Raw genomic sequence first — 17,184 nt, 5'->3', positions numbered from 1 at the left:
GTACTATTATTCTTTGTTTGAGTATGCTTGCCTCATGCCCCTTTCCTGCCCTCTCCCTGCCTAGCTCTCACATTCTCTTCTCAAAGTGACAAAAACCATGGGAGAGGGCTTATATAGCATCGACACGCCACAAAATGTGACCTCATAGTTACTGGTCCCTATTCCAATAGAATGGCATTGTCCTTGATATTGATAGTATTTTCAAGTTTGGGGTGGGAGGAGCTACTCAGATCTTAGGATACTTCCTATCTGTGGAATGGACCATTGAGAAATGCCACAGGATTTCAGAGATGTCACCAACATTGTGATCTTAAGGAAGCGTAGAAAGCTGACTGAAGTGTTCAGGGACATCTTGTGACTCATTTTCCAGCAGGATCCTCCCTAGGGTCACCTAGATTCCATTTTAGATGGTTGGATACAATCAGTAGACCAGGCCTCATGCAGTTGCTAGAGGGGTTGGGTTGCTCATAGTTGATCCCAGTAGGAAGACTCCTTCAGGAGAGTCACAGCAAAAAAGAAGACTTCCTCTCAGAAATCTCTCCTTTGAATCAGGGAGTTAATTAGACTATGTTTGTGATTCTCTGAGAAGCTTTTCAAGTATGAACAATCATCAAGAGGACTTCAGATATTTTGTGGCTGATGCAGGCTGATTCTTGGGCTCTTGGGGCACAAGAAGTAAAAATGAGGGCTTCCCTTGTGGTGCAGTGGTTAAGAATCCACCTGCCAATGCAGGGGACACGGGTTCGAGCCTTGGTCTGGGAAGATCCCATGTGCCGCGGAGCCACTAAGCCCGTGCGCCACAACTACTGAGACTGCGCTCTAGAGCCCGTGAACCACGACTACTGAGCCCACGTGCCACAACTACTGAAGCTCACGTGCCTAGAGCCTGTGCTCCGCAGCAAGAGAAGCCACCGCAATGAGAAGCCTGCGTACCACATCGAAGAGTAGCCCCCGCTCACTGCAACTAGAGAAAGCCTGTGCACAGCAACGGACACCCAACACAGCCAAAAATAAATAAAAATGAAGATAAACTTAAAAAAATAATAAGTAAAAATGAGAAGGAACCATATAGCATTATTGGCAAGAGGACTGTGGATAGATTATTACAAGGTCATTTGCCAGATTACCTTATAGAAACCCCACAGGCAATTACAGTTTCCTCAGTGGAACTGAGCTGAGGACTAATGCAGCTTGGTGTCTGGTGCCAATACACTGGCATAAAAGTGGAGCATGGAATATGTTCTTGAATCTTGAGCTTTTCCTCGCTCTCTCTCACAGGACCAAGTCTATTTTAAATACAGTAGGCCAGGAGCAGAAGGGGGCAGTATTAGGTGACCAGCAGAGTTATACAAGTTATAGAGCTAGTTATTGATGGGGAGGGTGTTGGCTAACCACACACAGGGCAGGCAGCAAGCAGTGCTTAAATGCCACACTAAAGAAAAGAAACAGCATAATTGGAGTCAGTAGACCAACCAGCTCCTAGATAAACATGAGGAAAAGGCAAAGAACTCACAGCCTTGACTGGCAATAGCTGCTGTTGCTCGTTATGGAAGGGAAGGCAGGTCTTCTCAGTACATTTGCCTAAAAAGATAACACTGTTAGGGTAATCTTTGCAAGAGGGAGTAAATTACAGTTGTGTGTACATAGGAGAGATCATGTGTATGTATCTGTCATGGAGGATGTGTGTGAAATGGGTGGTGACTGTGTGTGTCTCTCTCCTACAGATGCCTCTGCATCTATAAGAAACCCAAGAGTTAGGTAGAGGGAGAGATGCTGTTTGCTGGGAGCAAGGGAGAAGGGCTTTGCTGTCCTTGACTGACCTCTCTACTTTGTTGGTCCTGCACACTCCAGGCTAGCCCATGGGGATTCAGTGCCCCCCTGTGGTTGGCATGGTTCTTCCTAACTTTCCCCAGCTCCCAGGTCCCTTCCTGAGTCCCCCGCTGTTCTTTGTGATTCTAGCAGTAGCTATGGCAGGAGGGCCTGATACCATGGTCAGCAGTGGTCTGTGGCTCCTGCCCATTCTCAAGATCAGAGCTCAGAGGCTCAGAGGAGAGGTGGGGCGACTTCACATATGTTGAACCGCAAACTACCACCCTTTTGTCTCAACCTCAGGCTTAGGACTCTGTTTCTCCCTTCCTCTCATTTTCAAGGAATGTTTCCCTGACTTTAGGAACAGAAGCCCAAGATAGCTAAGCAACGGTGCTATGGGAAGGAGATTAAAACTAGAAGAGCACGGTCATGAGAGCCTTGGGTTGTCAGCTTGAAAATTCTGGAACTCATAAAGAGATATTAAAGGGTGATTCTCTAAAGGAACACACAAAGCAGTGAAACTACAGCAGGAGGGATAGATGTTAAGCTTTAAAGAGTACTCCTCTGATAGGGAAAAGCCAAAGTGGGAGACATGACCTTTCTAGAGAGATTTTAGGACTAACTGGAAAGTGAGAGTCTATTCTGACCAGAAGCCAGGGGTGTGGTCAGGGTAAACCATGCCCAGAACAATGTAGTCGTTTGCACACTTTCTCCTCACCAACATCAGAATTTTTGGCCAGTTGGATAAATATACAGTAAAAGTAGAATGCTTTCTGTTTTTGACATTCAATGAGTCTAAAGACAGTAACTCAGAATAAAACTGAAATAAAAAGGAAAGCATTGACAACTGGTGTCTTTAGATTTAGTCCTTAAGTATCCCCACAGACTGGGGGTGGGCATAACCCCTGTCTGCACCCCTTTGGCTTCACCTTTGCTAGTAACCATGGGCTCTTCCTCAGGTCAGCGGGGGGAATGTGAGGGCATCTGGCCGGTCAGCACACTCACATGTACCAGCCCACTCCAAATCTGGCAGCTGTTTCTTGTACTCTGTCACCCAGAGCCAGGGACCGTTTCCTCTGGTGAGGGAGGATAAACACTGGAAAGCTGTCCTTCAGGGAAGGGCGAAGTGGCATGAATTGTCTCCTAAGAATTAGTCTGGAGCTCTTTGGTTTTTGTTCCTGGGTGTATCTTGTTGATGTGTGTTCTCTAACTGGCCTCCCGCCTGGCTCTGGGGTATTCACAAAACTCTGGTTTCCCTTTGATGCTGTTCCCCGTCTCCCTTTCTTCACAAATTCTTATCTTACAACTGCAATATCCAAACCCAATCCTCAACTTGTAAGCAAAGGAAAGGTGGAAAGCTCCAGGGAGTTGCTTCAGAAAATCATTTATTGGTGCAAAAATGGAAAGCTGGCTCAAAGCAGGAGGGCAATTGGAGGTCTCATTCTTTTGTTTTTGTTTCTGTTTAAATATATAAAAAATAGATGGGGTGGAGAACGAGGGGTGGGGAAGGGACACAGGAGTTGAGAAGACTTGAAAACTGATTCATGTAAACTCTCTTGTGACTATTCCAACTAGCTTCTCCTCTTATCTACTTTCCTAACCTGTATATCTTCACTCCTATTTTTATCTTTCAACTCTCATGATTCTAATTTTCTTCAGTTACAACCTATCTCTCAAGGCTGAGAGAATCAAGGTTCACTCCTGAATCTGGCTTCTAGTCACCATGCCCCAGCTAACTCAGCTGTCCCTCCTGTCCTATGGTTCTCATGCCTGTTCTTATTCCATTCTTCCTCATTTCCAGCTCATTCAGAAATCACGTTCATCTTCTGCTCCCTTAGAGCCCTCTCTGGCTCCTTGCTGGAGATTCAGAGCTTTTGAAAATGATCAGGATTGTTCCTTTTTCTGATCCCGATGTTCTCTCTATGAAGCATTCCCTAGCTCTATTCTAGCTCTCGATACAATATGGTTCAAACTAAAGATGGTTCCAGTCCTGGTTGGTAAGGATCTTGGGAAAGGAAAAGGAAATGGTCATTGGAAGAATGGCTGAAAGCAGAGGAGGCTACAGGGGAATCTATATGCCCCTGGGATAGGAGGGGGCAAAAAATGCATGACCCACCCATGCTTGAAATCTCCAGCCTCTGCTCACTGACCTCAAATGCTGATAGCATCAGTGACCCAGAAACATGTGAAGAGCCTCGGAATCTAATGTGCTTCTCCTCAAGCCTCCTTTCTATAGTCATACAAATCCTCTGTACCAGAAGTAGCTCTCTAACTTCCATATAATCATGCCCCTTCCAATTTCTCCTTCTAAAGTCTGGGCAAGATCACTGAGTTGAAAGCAGCAGAGAATCGATGGTGTGTGGGACGTATTCTGTTTGCCTCTCCAGACTTCTTTAGGACCTGTACCTCACAAGGCTGACGCGTCTGCAGTGCACCAACAGACAATTTCGTCCTTGGCTTCTTTGGTTTGGCTTCTTTCATTCCTGGTTTGGGTATGGCCAACAGGAGACGTTGACAGTAGGTCAGAGAGTAGAAGGAGAGTGAGGGTATTCCTCTGGCTTCCTCCTGGTCAAGTCCCTGCAGGTTGCTTGCATCCCTGCACCAAGGCCACACCTCTTACTGGATGGCCCTCTAGTTTCTGGTAGCTGCTCCCCCTGTTCAGCCTAGGTAACAGCGTTGTTATTATTCACCCCCAGGGAATTACACCATCTTTTGTTGCTCTGTCTAAACCCTGCCCACACCTTTCTATATACTCCCTTTATTAAACTTGCCTCACTTATCCAATGTGTTCTCTGCTTTCTTATGAGACCCTAACGAAGAAGATGGGGAGGGAAAGGTAAGGAAGAAGAGAATCTACATCTTGAGCTTTTCTTAGAATCACAGAAACACGGGTTTGAACCCCAGCTAGCTATCAAGTTATTTCACTTTTCTAAATGCACTTCCCTAGACTTAACAGGGATAAGATCTACCTGGCAGGGTTGGGAAGGGGAGATGATGTATGTGAAAGCAATAGCGCAGTGCCAGGTGCCCAATGTAGAAATTCTATTATTACTACCTGTGAGTGTATTCCACGTGAGAGCATTTAATACTGAAGGGAAAACAGAATAGGATGGTGCTTCAGGGAAATTATTTCCCAGGTCAGACATTTTTAGTTAGCTTTTCCTGAAGCTTGCCTTCTCACTGATCCCTGTGTGTGTAAGCTGGGCTGGTGAGGAGGTTTGTGTACCTTAATTTATGGGGAGGGGAATGGGATGGACAGAGGACAGACTGAGACAAGAATGAAACTCAGGAGACCTTGTCCATGTTAAGGCCACTTGGGCTTCCACACCGAAAATATGAGAAGGGGCAAAGTGGTAAGCTGTTGAGCTCACAGGGCACACCTTCTCTTTCCCAATTTCTCCACTAAGTCTGATATATTCCTCCATCTTGTGGGTCAGGGGCTGGGCAACAGCCATCCTGTTCCTCCTCAGTTGCACATAATGTATATGTCCTTAGCAGCTTCTAAGAGAAGCAACACACTGTGGGAGTTACTCCACTGAAAGGCAAACTGTCTAGCAGGGAGGGGCTGGAGCCCTAGCGGCAGGTCAGGCATGCAGAAGGAAAACGCTAAGTCGTGGCAGAGCCAAGTAATCACCCCAGGCATTTCTCTGGTGCCTTTCTCCCTCTCCAAACACACTGCTTCTTAATCCCTCAGCACAAGGCAGCTGGAGAGAGACAGAGACTCAAAGAAGAGCAAGAGTGGCCCTGAAGCCACACAGGGCTCAGCGTGAAACATAGGAACCCGATGGAAATAGGCTCCATTTAGCTTTATCTCAAGAGTCTGTTGGACATTTTGTGGGAGACGGATAATAGGCGCTGGGGGTGAGGTGGGTGTGGTTAGCACAGGAAAAAAATCTAGATCCCTGTGGTTTCTGTTTTTTAACCTCTTCTCTCTAAATGCTGGGAACTCTGGCTATTTCTCAACACCTGTGCATAAGGTGGTAGAAGGTCGCTGCAATTTCAACAGTGCTCCCATGTCTTGAGAGGCATGGCCTGCAACTGACAGAATAGCTGGAGGCCCAATTCCAGAACATAAGACTGCATCCCACACTCACCCTTCCCGCTCTCCACTCCACCACCTCCTGTACCAGGTACCTCCTAGACAACCCAGAGAAATGAAGGATAGCATGGCTGAAGGGGAAGGATAAAATGAACATTTTATTACACACAGTAGGATAAACGGGACAAGAGTCAAATCTGGAGTGATGGTCTTTATATCAGTCCTCTAATTTATAGGCACTCAACTGAAACATCCTTTTCTCAGTCCTGCATGAGAAATGGCATCTCGCGTAGGGAAAAGCTGGGGTCCAGGTTATGGAATGATGTCTAGTGAATGTCACTTTGTCTCAGTGAAGAAATGTCAGAGGGCTAAGGTCATTTGGGAGGCATCTCTTGGGGGGAGGGAGATCATCTTAGATCCATCAGAAAAGTCAGGAATCTCTCAGGCCCACAAGGCAATAAAGGCCATGAAAGCAAAACCGGCAGCTACACAGCCCCACTTGGCCAGAGGGGCTTCAGGACCTGCGAGCTCCCGGGGCAGAATTTCCAGGAAGGTGACATACAGGAAGGTGCCAGCTGCCATGCCTTCTAACACAGCCTGGGCCAAGCCTTGCCCCCCTTCAGAGACTCCCTGAGGCACAGCCAGCCCTAGGGCTAGGCCCAGGGGGGACATGAGAGCTAACGACAGTATGGAGAGCATGGCCCAACGTGATCCAGTGCCTACCTGCACCAGCCGCAGTCCTACACTAAACACTACGAGCCCCTTGTGAGCCAGGATGGCAAGACAGAGCTGCACGGTAACTGCGACTGTTGGCTGCAGTCCCACAGCTAGACCTTCAAACACGGAGTGAAAGGAGAGTGAGAGCAAGAGGACAAGGGCTCGCAGGGGACCTCGTGATGGTGAGGGTAGAGGTCCATGGCTATGGGGTTCAAGGACATTAGCCATACCCCATTCTTGCTCCTGCACTTTTGATCTTCCAGCAGCCCCAGGACAGCACTGCAATGCCAGGGACTCCAAAAGGAAGACAAAGAAGAAGCCCAGGGAGATGATGAGCTCTCCATAGGGATACTCCATCTAGGAACAGAAAGAGGGGTTGTGAGATGGGAAAGGAAGGGAAGAAACTGCATTGGATGGACATGGGATTGGGAGACTGAAGAGAGTGGGAAGTGTGGTAATAGAACAAAAAAAAGGGAAGTGAAGCCAAGAGTAGACATGGACATTCGACAACAAGAATACCAGAGGAACTAAGGGAAACAATATCAATAGGTTTAAAAATATGGGAAAATGATATGAAGCATGTCAAAGGGTCCAGAGAAAGAATGGAAGGCTAAACAAGAGTTCTTTCTGGGGTTTCATAAGCCCAAAAGGATTGGGTGGCTCCTCTTTTCCTCCACAATGCCGCAGCTGAGGAGCAGAAGGAATTCCTGGAATTCCGCACATAAATCCTCTCAAAAAGATCTGGGCATGAAAGGCATCTCTGGTTCTTACTCTCCAGGTAGGGGCTGGTGGGAGATACTTACGTAAGCTGAATCAGCATCATCAGAATTCCCCCCACTGTTTGTGCTGTTCTAGGGAGAAAAAAAGCACAAATTAGACGAGGGAAAGAGCAGCTCAGCTTCCTGTCCTGTGCCTTCAGCTCCATCACTTTCCTTAAAGGCCAATATGATCTGTTTCCATCATTCCACGCAAGAGCTGTCATCTTCCCTGTTGTTCCTCCTGTGTCCTTGGCTTCATTACTTTCCCCCTTTCTACTCCTGGTTCTGTTCACCATTCTGGCCTCACAGCCCTGCAGCTTAGCAACTCTGCTGCTCACCTGTATCACCAACTTCTGGATCTCTGATTCAATTCCCTCTAAGGCTTCAGCAGTCATGTGCATGAACCCCGCTCCCAGGAAAATGCCAGCAGAAGTGCAGCTCAGGAGGCTGAGAACCCGGCGGTGACGACCTAATAAAAAGCACGAGTTACAATCCAGCTGCCAAAGAGGAGACAGAGAACAATGACTAAAGAGCCACAGGCAGCACCCCACGTCCCAAGCTTGGGGATGATGAGAGAATCAGAGCAAGATATCAGGATAGGGTGACAAGGCTGAGTCAGACTTAGGTTATGGGGACAAAGACATGGTCGGGCTGTACCTGTGGCTGAAGCAGTCTGGAACCATTTGAAGCAGATGGGGAAAAGGCCACAGACCAGAGTGAGAACCAGCAGGGAAAACAGGCAGCCAACTTTTACTCCTAGTAGGGGCTCCATCCTTATGGTACAGGGTAAGTAGAGGCCTCAGGATAACAAATGGAGTGACAATCTTTGCAGCAGGAGTGGTGTCTCAGGTGGTCAAAGCTGGAGCGTCCACTCTTTGGAGTTTCAGAAGGCTATTGGGTCTTCTTTCTGGTCTGTGCGGCCTCTTCTTGCGCAGCCTTGCATAGAAAACTTGCCCAGCCCCAGCTTCCCGCCCTTCCCCTACATGGAGGCCCCTCCCCTGGCTGACGCCTTCCTGAATTTAGAAATCAGAAACTCCGGACTCCCTGCCAGGCACAGCCTGGTGCTGTGTCTTCTCCTCCTTTTCAATGCTCTAACCCAAGGGCTGTGGAGTCTTAGTTCTAGTCTGGGGCTGTTCTAACCCAAAACGGGAGTCTATGGTAGCTCTCCCCAGCTGTTTTGTGTTGGGGACAATCTGGTCCTGGCTCACTCAGGACATTTGATCTAAGCCTTCCATACCCTCTCTACCCCACCTCAAGTCTTATAGGTTGCTATGCTGATACCTGAACTGCACCCTTTCAGAGGGGATTTGGGGCCACTTGGGGTAAGGAGGGCCTGGGAAGTGGAGCTGCCACCACTCTGTGGGAACTAGCAGAGGAGGGGGACTCCCCTCTCTTGTAACACCAGAAAAATAGCTCCAGGCATGGAAATGGCTAGAAGGAAGATTTCTAGTATTACAACATCAATACTGTTATAACTTTAAAAAAAAAAAAACTTTATTTTTGGCTGCGTTGGGTCTTCGTTGCTGCACGTGGGCTTTTCTCTAGGTGAGGTGAGCAGGGTCTACTCTTCATTGTGGTGCGCGGGCTTCTCTCTGAGGTAGTTTCTCTTGGTGTAGAGCACGGGCTCTAGGCACACAGGCTCAGTAGTTGTGGCTCACGGGCTCTAGAGCGCAGGCTCAGCAGTTGTGGCACATGGGCTTAGTTGCTCCGCGGCATGTGGGATCTTCCCAGACCAGGGCTCGAACCCGTGTCCCCTGCATTGGCAGGCGGATTCTTAACCACTGCACCACCAGGGAAGCCCTGTTGCAACTTTTGACTACGCCTGTTTCCTAATATAAATTATAGAAGAGGGATTGAGAGTTTTAAGACAAAGAAAGTTGCTCTAGCTCTGAAACAGCAAGGCCTAAGGGAAAACTGAAGGCTCCTGCCTGGATATTTGAGGGTATACATTCAGGCCTGAGGGGAATCAACTCGAGAGAAATGTATGAACTGAACTCTGAGGGAGCTGAGAAAGTTGAAAGGGAAAGAGGGAGAAAAAAATAGAAGCCAAGCAGCTGCTGATTCCCCTATTCAGGTGGCCTGCCTAACAACCCTGAGACCTGTTGAGCCAGTTCTCAGGGAGCTGGGGATGGCTTTCCCCACTACTCCAGATTATCTCCAGGACTCCGTGGGAAGTCCTGGAATCTGGTGGAAGCAGCAGGATTCTTCCAGGACAGGGTGAGCTGGAGATTTGTGTGGGAAACACTGAAAATCTGAGGATTCTCTTCATTATAGGATAGGCCAAGACAATAGACTTCTACACCTTTTAAGAATCACAAGATCCATTTCCATTCTTTGAAAACTTTTAATTATTATTAAAACCTAAGCAAACACAGCTATATAGGGGTACTGTTGCTGAAACTCAGCCCTGTTCACCGGTGCTGAACAGAGACACAGAGACAGAGTTTTCGGTGAAGTATAAAAGAGTAGCTTTTATTGCTTTGCCAGGCAAAGGAGGCCACAGCAGGCTAATGCCCTAAAGACTGTGCCCTCCCTTAAGAGAGAACAGCAAGGGGTCTTATAGTTTGCAAGTGGAAAATAGGGCCATAGATAAGGATCAGGGTAGATGCAAGCTTGCATTCTTCACTTCTAGACAATTTCAAAGCTCGTGTTAGGTGCTCTCCGGACTGGTTCTGGTGGTCCTTGAGATTATCACATGGTGACCTTCTTTCATGGAAGGAACAATGCTCACAAGGGAAGGGAGTGTTAGGGAGTGTTTCCTTGGAGGTGTAAATACCAGGTGCATAGTATAATTCTAGCTAGAAGGCAATCATTTGCAAAGTGCAATTAAACAAGAAAGAAAAGCATCTGTGAGAGGATGGCCAAGTGAGCTAAAAGAATAAGGCCTACTATAATGGAGGCTATTTTAACTAGTTTTTTGCTGTAAAAGTACCAGCACTCCTATCCTGGATACCAGGTAGCTTCAGCCTTGGCAGTCATGATGGAAGAAAACACGTTACACATCCTTGTCAACTCTCAGGGGGATCTTGAGCAGGTGATGGAGGAAGCTCAGACGGCGTGATCACAGGTAAACGATCTCCCCAGGAGCTGACACGGGCACAGCGATACAAATCCCTATATAAAACAGAGGGTCAATGTGGGCTGCAGGTTCTCCTATATAAAACAGAGGGTCAATGTGGGCTGCAGGTTCTCCTATATAAAACAGAGGGTCAATGTGGGCTGCAGGTTCTTGCTACCTTCCACTAATTTTGGTCACACCCTCTATACCTGCCATGTCTGCGGGCTGTGATCACAGCATGCTGCATATGCCCATCTGGACAGCACAGGTGACAATGCACATGGCGTGGCCGTTTAAGAACAGGCTGAGTGATTCGGGGCCAGCGATTAGCCTCCTCCGGAGACCCTCGGGCAAGGATTACCATCGAGAACTTTTCCTCTTTTGGCTTCTTGTTCTAAGATAAGGATATAGAGATGGCTTAGAGGTAAAAGACAAGGGAAAAAAAAAATTTGAACCTCATTCATGCAGCCCTTTTCATATTCTGTAAGTCATGCACATTCAGGGCCTAAAATCTCCAAGCTATTCTCTGAATTTTCCAAATCCTCCCGCCTCTGAGTCTTTTTCATTGTGCTCTCCCAGGCTACTTTCTCCCTACCACAGTATTCCCAGGGTACATACCCAGCTGAAGGGGATGGGATGGTAGGCTTGGGAAAAGCTACAGGCCAGGGGCTTAGAGGCTGTCAACTGGGGACAGGGAAGTTCATGGGGACACTGTGAACACAAACAAAAGACATGAGGTAAGACAAAAGAACAGATCATAAAACTGAAAAACTAAGAGTGAGAGTCAGGAAGGGCTAGGGATAAGGGAGCACAGGAGCAGAGGGTAGGAAAGCCAGAGGAATCACTAAGAGAGAAACTGGATAGGGACACAAAGTACTGGAGGTGGCTTAGCTTTACTCTCTTATTTTTCCTGGCCACAGCTGAGTTCAGATCTTTGCGTGCTGGGAAAGGGAGAAGTAATACTCACCGGGGCAAAGACAAAACCAGGTCGAGGGTCCAAAGGTGACTTCTCTTTTCCCTGAAATCAAAGGAAGTCAAAAAAATTAGGTTGGGCCTGAGGGGTCTATTCTCATAACTCAATCTCTGTACTCAGTAAATTGAGGACTCCTCTAACATTCAATTCTGGTAATTATTAACTATGTTCTTTGAATTAAGCTGGCTGCTTCTTTAATACTCCAGACAAAGAACTTTCTCTTTGCAGCAGGAGAAAGGCAGAAACTTGGCACATAGTATGGTGCTCTCCCTTGTCAGCAACCTCCACTCTCAAAAAGATCCCACTATAAAACAATTAAATTTATGATTATACACTGGCTCATACTGTCCCAAAGAGATAAGGTTCTCGGCTCAGAAATGCCCTGGATCAGGGGTCGGCAAACATGTTTTTTTTAAAAGGCCCACAGAGGAGGCCTGTTTCTTTCCTAACTATTCAACTGCCGTTTGTACTGTGAAAACAGCCATAGACAACAGACATACAGCCACAGACACACAAACAAGTACGGCTCATATAAAAACAGGTGGCAGGCTGGATCTGACCCACAGGCCCAAGTTTGCCAACCACTACCCTATATCATAATGACTTCACATGCCTACTATCTTGAGAGTTATCCTCACCACTGTACGACAGAGTCCCTTCAGTTTTCACAGGCGTGCCAGTAACTGGTGAGAATAGGTAGGGTATGGAGGGTAAGGTGAAAAAAGGAGAAAGAACCTTACGTTAAGGACCAGGTCCCTGGCGTCCATGAGAAGGGAGTGCCCAGCTTTTGTTCCATTCTCCACCAATATCTGATTACAAAAGGGGAAAATAAGAAGCCCCGAATTACATGAAAACATAAATGTCAGGAGCTCTGTAAGAACATTCCCAGATGGAATAGGGATCCTAAAAGAAATGGGCATTATACATAAGATGTGGATGGAGACCCTAAAAGAGGGACAAAGGGATCTATGTAAGAAAAATATGGTCAAGAATGAAGACAAGCTCCAATGGGGAGAAGGAAAGGCATGAAACCCATGAAGCTGCTTTAAAACTTGAAGGGAAAAAGGGGTTTCTACTCACCAGAAAATGACCTGTCTTGCGCCACAAGGTTTGGACTACGTCAGTGCGGTTGGCCTTGCTGGGCAGTTCACTGAGAGAAAAGGCTGATACCACCACATCAAATTGTACCTGGTGCACAGGACAACAAACATGACAGACCTGACATCTCCCTCTTCCAAGAGTACAACAAAGGTCTATCCCACTAAATTTCTTCTGCTTTCTTTTATTTTCTAACACTTAACACTAGGTTGCAAAGCCAAGGCCACAGTTTTCCATGTGCATACTCCACATTTAGTATACTTTAAAACATCGCCACTTGCCTTGGGTGATACAGGCAGAAACTGTCTGAAAAAGACACCTGGCACATAAGGCATCCCAGATCCTGAACCACCTGTAGAAGTAGAGATGTGGCAACTATGAGTGTACAGGTGTAAACTGAAGTGACATTCCGATAAGAAACATGGCCCCAAGAACAAAGAAAAACGCTAGCTGAGGGTGAGATGCAATAAAGTAAGCAACTATAAAAAAGGGCCGGGAGAATATTGGGTCACCTGTCCTGTTATTCTTATCCTACCCACTCACAGTCCAACAAAGGCCTCCAGCATCTTCTGCTGGACTATCGCACTGGAAGATCAGACTCATTTTTAACTTTTAGCCCTCTCCTCTCCTCCCCAATAAAAGACCCTCTCTTGTACTCCTTTGCTCCTTTAATTCCTTCAACTTTGGAAAAGCCCTTCCTTATACTTTGTCCTCACCTTTCAGTAGCTTTTCTGCCAATTCCAACATGGCTGTTGAGCTGTCCACGCACATATATTCACGTAGGCTCTGGCCCCAAGTACTATGAGCAGCCCTAAAATGGCAAAAAATAAATCGCCAGCTCTCATGACAGAGTCATCCCTGCAAGAGACCCCTCTGTTCCCAACCCACCCCTGGAGAAAGAGTGCTATGTTAAAATAGTTGGAAAAACGAATAGTGTTATTTTCTTATTTCATTTACAACTCCTTAAAAAAAGGCAGACTCAAAAACTATTTGTGCACAAAAAAATCTTGATGATATGTAAAACCTCCACCCTAGACTAAATTTCTTTCCTTTTTTATCCTTCTAATCACGGATCTTTTTTTCACTTGACATTTCTTTATGTTCTGGCCCTAATCCATATACCTTCTCATGCCTTGTCTAATCTGAGGGAAGAAACATTCCAGTCCCCAACTTTCCTGTTCTCCCTCTGGTTCTCCAGTCTCTTGATATTGATGTGGTGTAAGCATGGCTCTATAGAGCTAGAAGTGACAGAGAAAGAGAAAGATACTCACCAGGTGACAGAGCCAGTACCTGAGCCAAAGTCCATCAAGGTTTGTGGCTGGAACTCTGGAAGTCGAGCTTGGATCTAAAGAAATATACAACACCCCACAGTGGGGAAAGTAGACGCTTGGTAAACATGAATTAGGGGACCACAACAGAGAAAATGAGATATGAATGCCTTTCAAGATTCAATGTAAATGCTTTATAGAATAGAAAGCTCTTAAAACAGTGCTTCTAAACCTTTCTTGGGTCAAAAATTCCTTTCGGGCTTCCCTGGTGGCACAGTGGTTGAGAGTCCGCCTGCCGATGCAGGGGACACGGGTTCGTGCCCTGGTCCGGGAAGATCCCACATGCCGCGGAGCGGCTACGCTCGTGAGCCATGGCCGCTGAGCCTTGCTCCGCAACAGGAGAGGCCACAACAGCGAGAGGCCCGCGCACCGCAAAAAAAAAAAAAAAAAAAAAAAAAATCCTTTCAGAGGATAGAGAACCTCCTAAAAAAAAAAAAAAAAATGCACATGCAACGTCCCAAGTATCCTACTCCAGAAAACTACTTTATGAATAAGGGAACTGACTGTAGGAAATTGAGCAAATTTCACCTCATGGAATGCCCTGGAGACTGCTGCAAAGCCACCATCCAGTCTTGCTGCCATATACACCAGGCTCAGTCCCTCATTGTAGCTGCCAGAAAAACCAGAGAGTCATACCACTGGGAAATAACCTCTATCCCGTAGCTAGCCTCTAGACTTTTAGGAAATGAAATCTTTGGAAAGGGCTCTTCCAGCTCAACACTTTCACTTCTCAACACAGAAGAGTCCTAGGGAAGCTTACAAGCCAGGTCACTTTTTCAAACACAAAACTGTGTAACTGTACTTCCCCAAGTCTCCTTCTTCGGCAGCCCTTCTAGTCTCACTTACCTCAACTCTTGCCAATGATAGGTAGTTCTACGCAGAGCATGCAGCACTCCTCTACAAAGTTTTTCCATCTGACATGAGTCTGGGGTGAGAACAAGGACTGGAAGTGAGGACCTAGGAAGAACAGGGCTCAGATCCAATATTTGAATAGACTGCCTGCCCTCAGATCCAATATTTGAATAGACTGCCTGCCCATTCATCCCCAATTCCCATCTGGGAAAAGCCTCAAAGCTTAAGAGAGAAGTCAAACCTAGAGAAAAATTTCAGGTAAGAATAACAATGATCACCACCACCAAAGTGTATCAGATAGTATATTTTCTCTAACAGCAGTTTATTCAACTCAACCAACTCTATCCCACAGGTTTGTTCTATATTAAAAGGATGTGTAACAAAAATTTAAAGGCTAGAATAAACACAGTATTTTGTGGATTTCTTCACTTCCCCAAAACTTAATATTGTGACGTCTCTAATGCTCCTATAGGGAGGAAAGGGGCTTGAAAAACTAAAGTCTCATGATTGTGTTTTGTTCAATACTATCTTATCTACCGAGCACCTACTATGAACCAGATACTATGAGAAGTTTGGAGAATACGAGATGAATAAAAGGCAGGTCTCTTAATAAGAGACAACTCATAACCATAAAAATAACCTGATAAATTATTCTCCTTTCCCTGTAGTGGGTTTTAGTACTGGACACGAACTTTATTTTACTTGAACAAAAACTTAGATGGTCTTAATCCAGTGGACTTGGAGGACAAAACCAAAGATCTAAGTTTTGACAGGATACTGAAGCACTCACTGACTTTTACTCAAGCCCCAAGCGCAATCTCTGAAATAATCTGTCTTCTCTTAGTAAGGCATCATTGTAATAACTGCTCTCGCCAGAAAGTCAAATAAGAAATTGCAGTATCTATTTAAGAGACTGCGAAATTATTTCTTGCTCTTCATTTCCCTCTGCTTTTTCAATTTGGCCTACTCTTTATTCTTAAGCCCTACCTGCGTTTTCCAGGAATTTTTTCTCAAGATGGACAGCCCGTCTTTGCAACTCCTCTGGCTCTACAGGTAAATGCCGACTCCAGAGATAATTGGTCAGTGCTTGCACCTGCTTCTCCATATTGGGCATCGGGCTCTCTAAGGACCAAAGATGAAAAGTGGAATCACTTGCACGCAGGCCCAGTTTCCACTTCTTCTCGAGCCTCCATTTCCCCCCGTTACTCACCCAGCAGCAGCAACTGCGTGGCGTCAACCAATACTTGCGGCAGCCGCACGCGCGACAGCTGCAGGATGCCGGGGTGCCGGCGATGGGGCCTCTTCCTCAGGAAATCAGATTTGTTATCCACCTGGGATACGCCGGGCACGAGGGCAGCGAGCGCCTGCAGGCGGGGAAAGAAAAGCTGATTGGGGGGCAGAAAGCATGGCTGCGGACGCTGGCTAAGGGAGGGGCGGCCGAGAGCGCTCCTCCTCGGAGCGGAGCTGTTTCTGAGACCCACAGACTCTTCGACTGCAGGGAAAGTAAGCACTCACTCGGGACTGGGGAGCTATTCCAAGGCCGCGGCGCCATCTGCCTAATGTCAGCAGATACGCCGGTCCTCTAGCGGTCGCCATGGAGCCAGAGGTGAACCGGCACCGGAAATATAGGTGCAGTGACCCTCTCACTCGCCGCGGGGAACATCCTCCGCGGAACGTCGGCGCGGAGCAGAATCAGCCAATGAGGAGAACGAGTGCTTGCTAGTAGCCAATAAGCAATCGATACGTAAAATCTCCTTGAAGAGCATACGTGCGCCTCAGTTCCGACGTAGCGAGCCGGAAGCGAGGTGGCCTCGACTCTTATGTTGGGATTTGTCTCCGCCTCCGAGGGCGGGAGGGGGAAGGGGCGGGCCCTTTGCTGCGGTCTCTAGAAACGCGGCGGAGACAGGCAGAGTTTCTGTTTGTATTAACTAGCTGTGTTCTTTTTTTTCTCTTCTGGAGAACGCTGAAGTCTTGGGATTTTTACCTCCTGTGTGAAACGGAGAGAATGCAGTATCGGAAAGGTGAAATAAGGAAAGCCAGATTTAGGCGTCCGAATTTAATAGAATAATAGGTAATACTATATTTAATGTTTTTTGCATGTTAGTTTCTCTTAATATTAAACCAGTACTCTTAGATGAATAGCCACCATGAGAACATTATGTTCCAGATAGTGTGGCAAGCACTTTATATGGTACTACCTTATTTAGTCCCCACAATTCTATAGGGTAGGTTACTGTAACCCCATTTTGCACCCAAGGAAAGTGAGTGTTCAGGTGGCTATTACGCCCAAGATCCCAGAGCTTATTAGGTGAAAACAAGATTTAAACCTCGGCAGTCTAAGTCTGATCGTCACCTTTAAACATATGGTCTACTGCATAATGTTGGTACTTAGAATGCAAGTTACGAAGTGCCAACTACAAATTGGCACTTGCCATTTACCTCTACAAGGATTAAATCATGAGCTGCTGCAGCTGCTGAACTTTAACACTCTCTGAAAGGAGTTCAGGGTGGAGATCAAGAATGAGGTACTCTGGGCTTCCCTGGTGGCGCAG

The 17,184-nt window shown here is 46.7% G+C and overlaps 2 protein-coding genes across 2 annotated transcripts; both read right to left on the bottom strand.

The window, feature by feature from the left end:
- Window positions 1-6,032: 6,032 nt before the first annotated feature.
- On the bottom strand, window positions 6,033-8,225 carry SLC39A2 (solute carrier family 39 member 2). Its single transcript, XM_082618446.1, has 4 exons — window positions 7,981-8,225; window positions 7,662-7,792; window positions 7,369-7,416; window positions 6,033-6,922 (listed from the first exon to the last, which is right to left on the bottom strand). The coding sequence occupies exons 1-4, from the start codon at window positions 8,093-8,095 to the stop codon at window positions 6,290-6,292; spliced, it is 927 nt and encodes a 308-aa protein (XP_082474572.1). The 5' UTR covers window positions 8,096-8,225; the 3' UTR covers window positions 6,033-6,289.
- Window positions 8,226-9,647: 1,422 nt separating this feature from the next.
- On the bottom strand, window positions 9,648-16,272 carry METTL17 (methyltransferase like 17). Its single transcript, XM_082619666.1, has 14 exons — window positions 16,148-16,272; window positions 15,843-15,996; window positions 15,620-15,754; window positions 14,627-14,705; window positions 14,309-14,390; window positions 13,724-13,797; window positions 13,169-13,263; window positions 12,734-12,804; window positions 12,435-12,542; window positions 12,095-12,163; window positions 11,349-11,399; window positions 11,000-11,092; window positions 10,591-10,775; window positions 9,648-10,437 (listed from the first exon to the last, which is right to left on the bottom strand). The coding sequence occupies exons 1-14, from the start codon at window positions 16,226-16,228 to the stop codon at window positions 10,332-10,334; spliced, it is 1,383 nt and encodes a 460-aa protein (XP_082475792.1). The 5' UTR covers window positions 16,229-16,272; the 3' UTR covers window positions 9,648-10,331.
- Between the last annotated feature and the right edge of the window lie 912 nt (window positions 16,273-17,184).

The sequence above is a fragment of the Mesoplodon mirus genome (genome assembly GCF_964341445.2).
Source record: "Mesoplodon mirus genome assembly, chromosome: 4".
Classification (NCBI taxonomy): Eukaryota; Metazoa; Chordata; class Mammalia; order Artiodactyla; family Ziphiidae; genus Mesoplodon; species Mesoplodon mirus.
The sequence above is the reverse complement of the archived record's forward strand: the minus strand, read 5'-3'. Positions and strand labels throughout refer to the sequence as shown.

Excerpts from the sequence above, each read along its gene's own strand:
- SLC39A2 (XM_082618446.1), bottom strand. The coding sequence starts at position 8,095 with ATGGAGCCCCTACTAGGAGTAAAAGTTGGCTGCCTGTTTTCCCTGCTG. Across the intron at positions 7,793-7,980 it reads CCAGACTGCTTCAGCCACAG|GTCGTCACCGCCGGGTTCTC; the intron begins GTACAGCCCGAC and ends GCTTTTTATTAG. Across the intron at positions 7,417-7,661 it reads TCCAGAAGTTGGTGATACAG|AACAGCACAAACAGTGGGGG; the intron begins GTGAGCAGCAGA and ends TTTTCTCCCTAG.
- METTL17 (XM_082619666.1), bottom strand. The coding sequence starts at position 16,228 with ATGGCGACCGCTAGAGGACCGGCGTATCTGCTGACATTAGGCAGATGG. Across the intron at positions 13,264-13,723 it reads GGTACTGGCTCTGTCACCTG|GGCTGCTCATAGTACTTGGG; the intron begins GTGAGTATCTTT and ends TTGCCATTTTAG. Across the intron at positions 10,776-10,999 it reads ATCCCATCCCCTTCAGCTGG|AACAAGAAGCCAAAAGAGGA; the intron begins GTATGTACCCTG and ends TCCTTATCTTAG.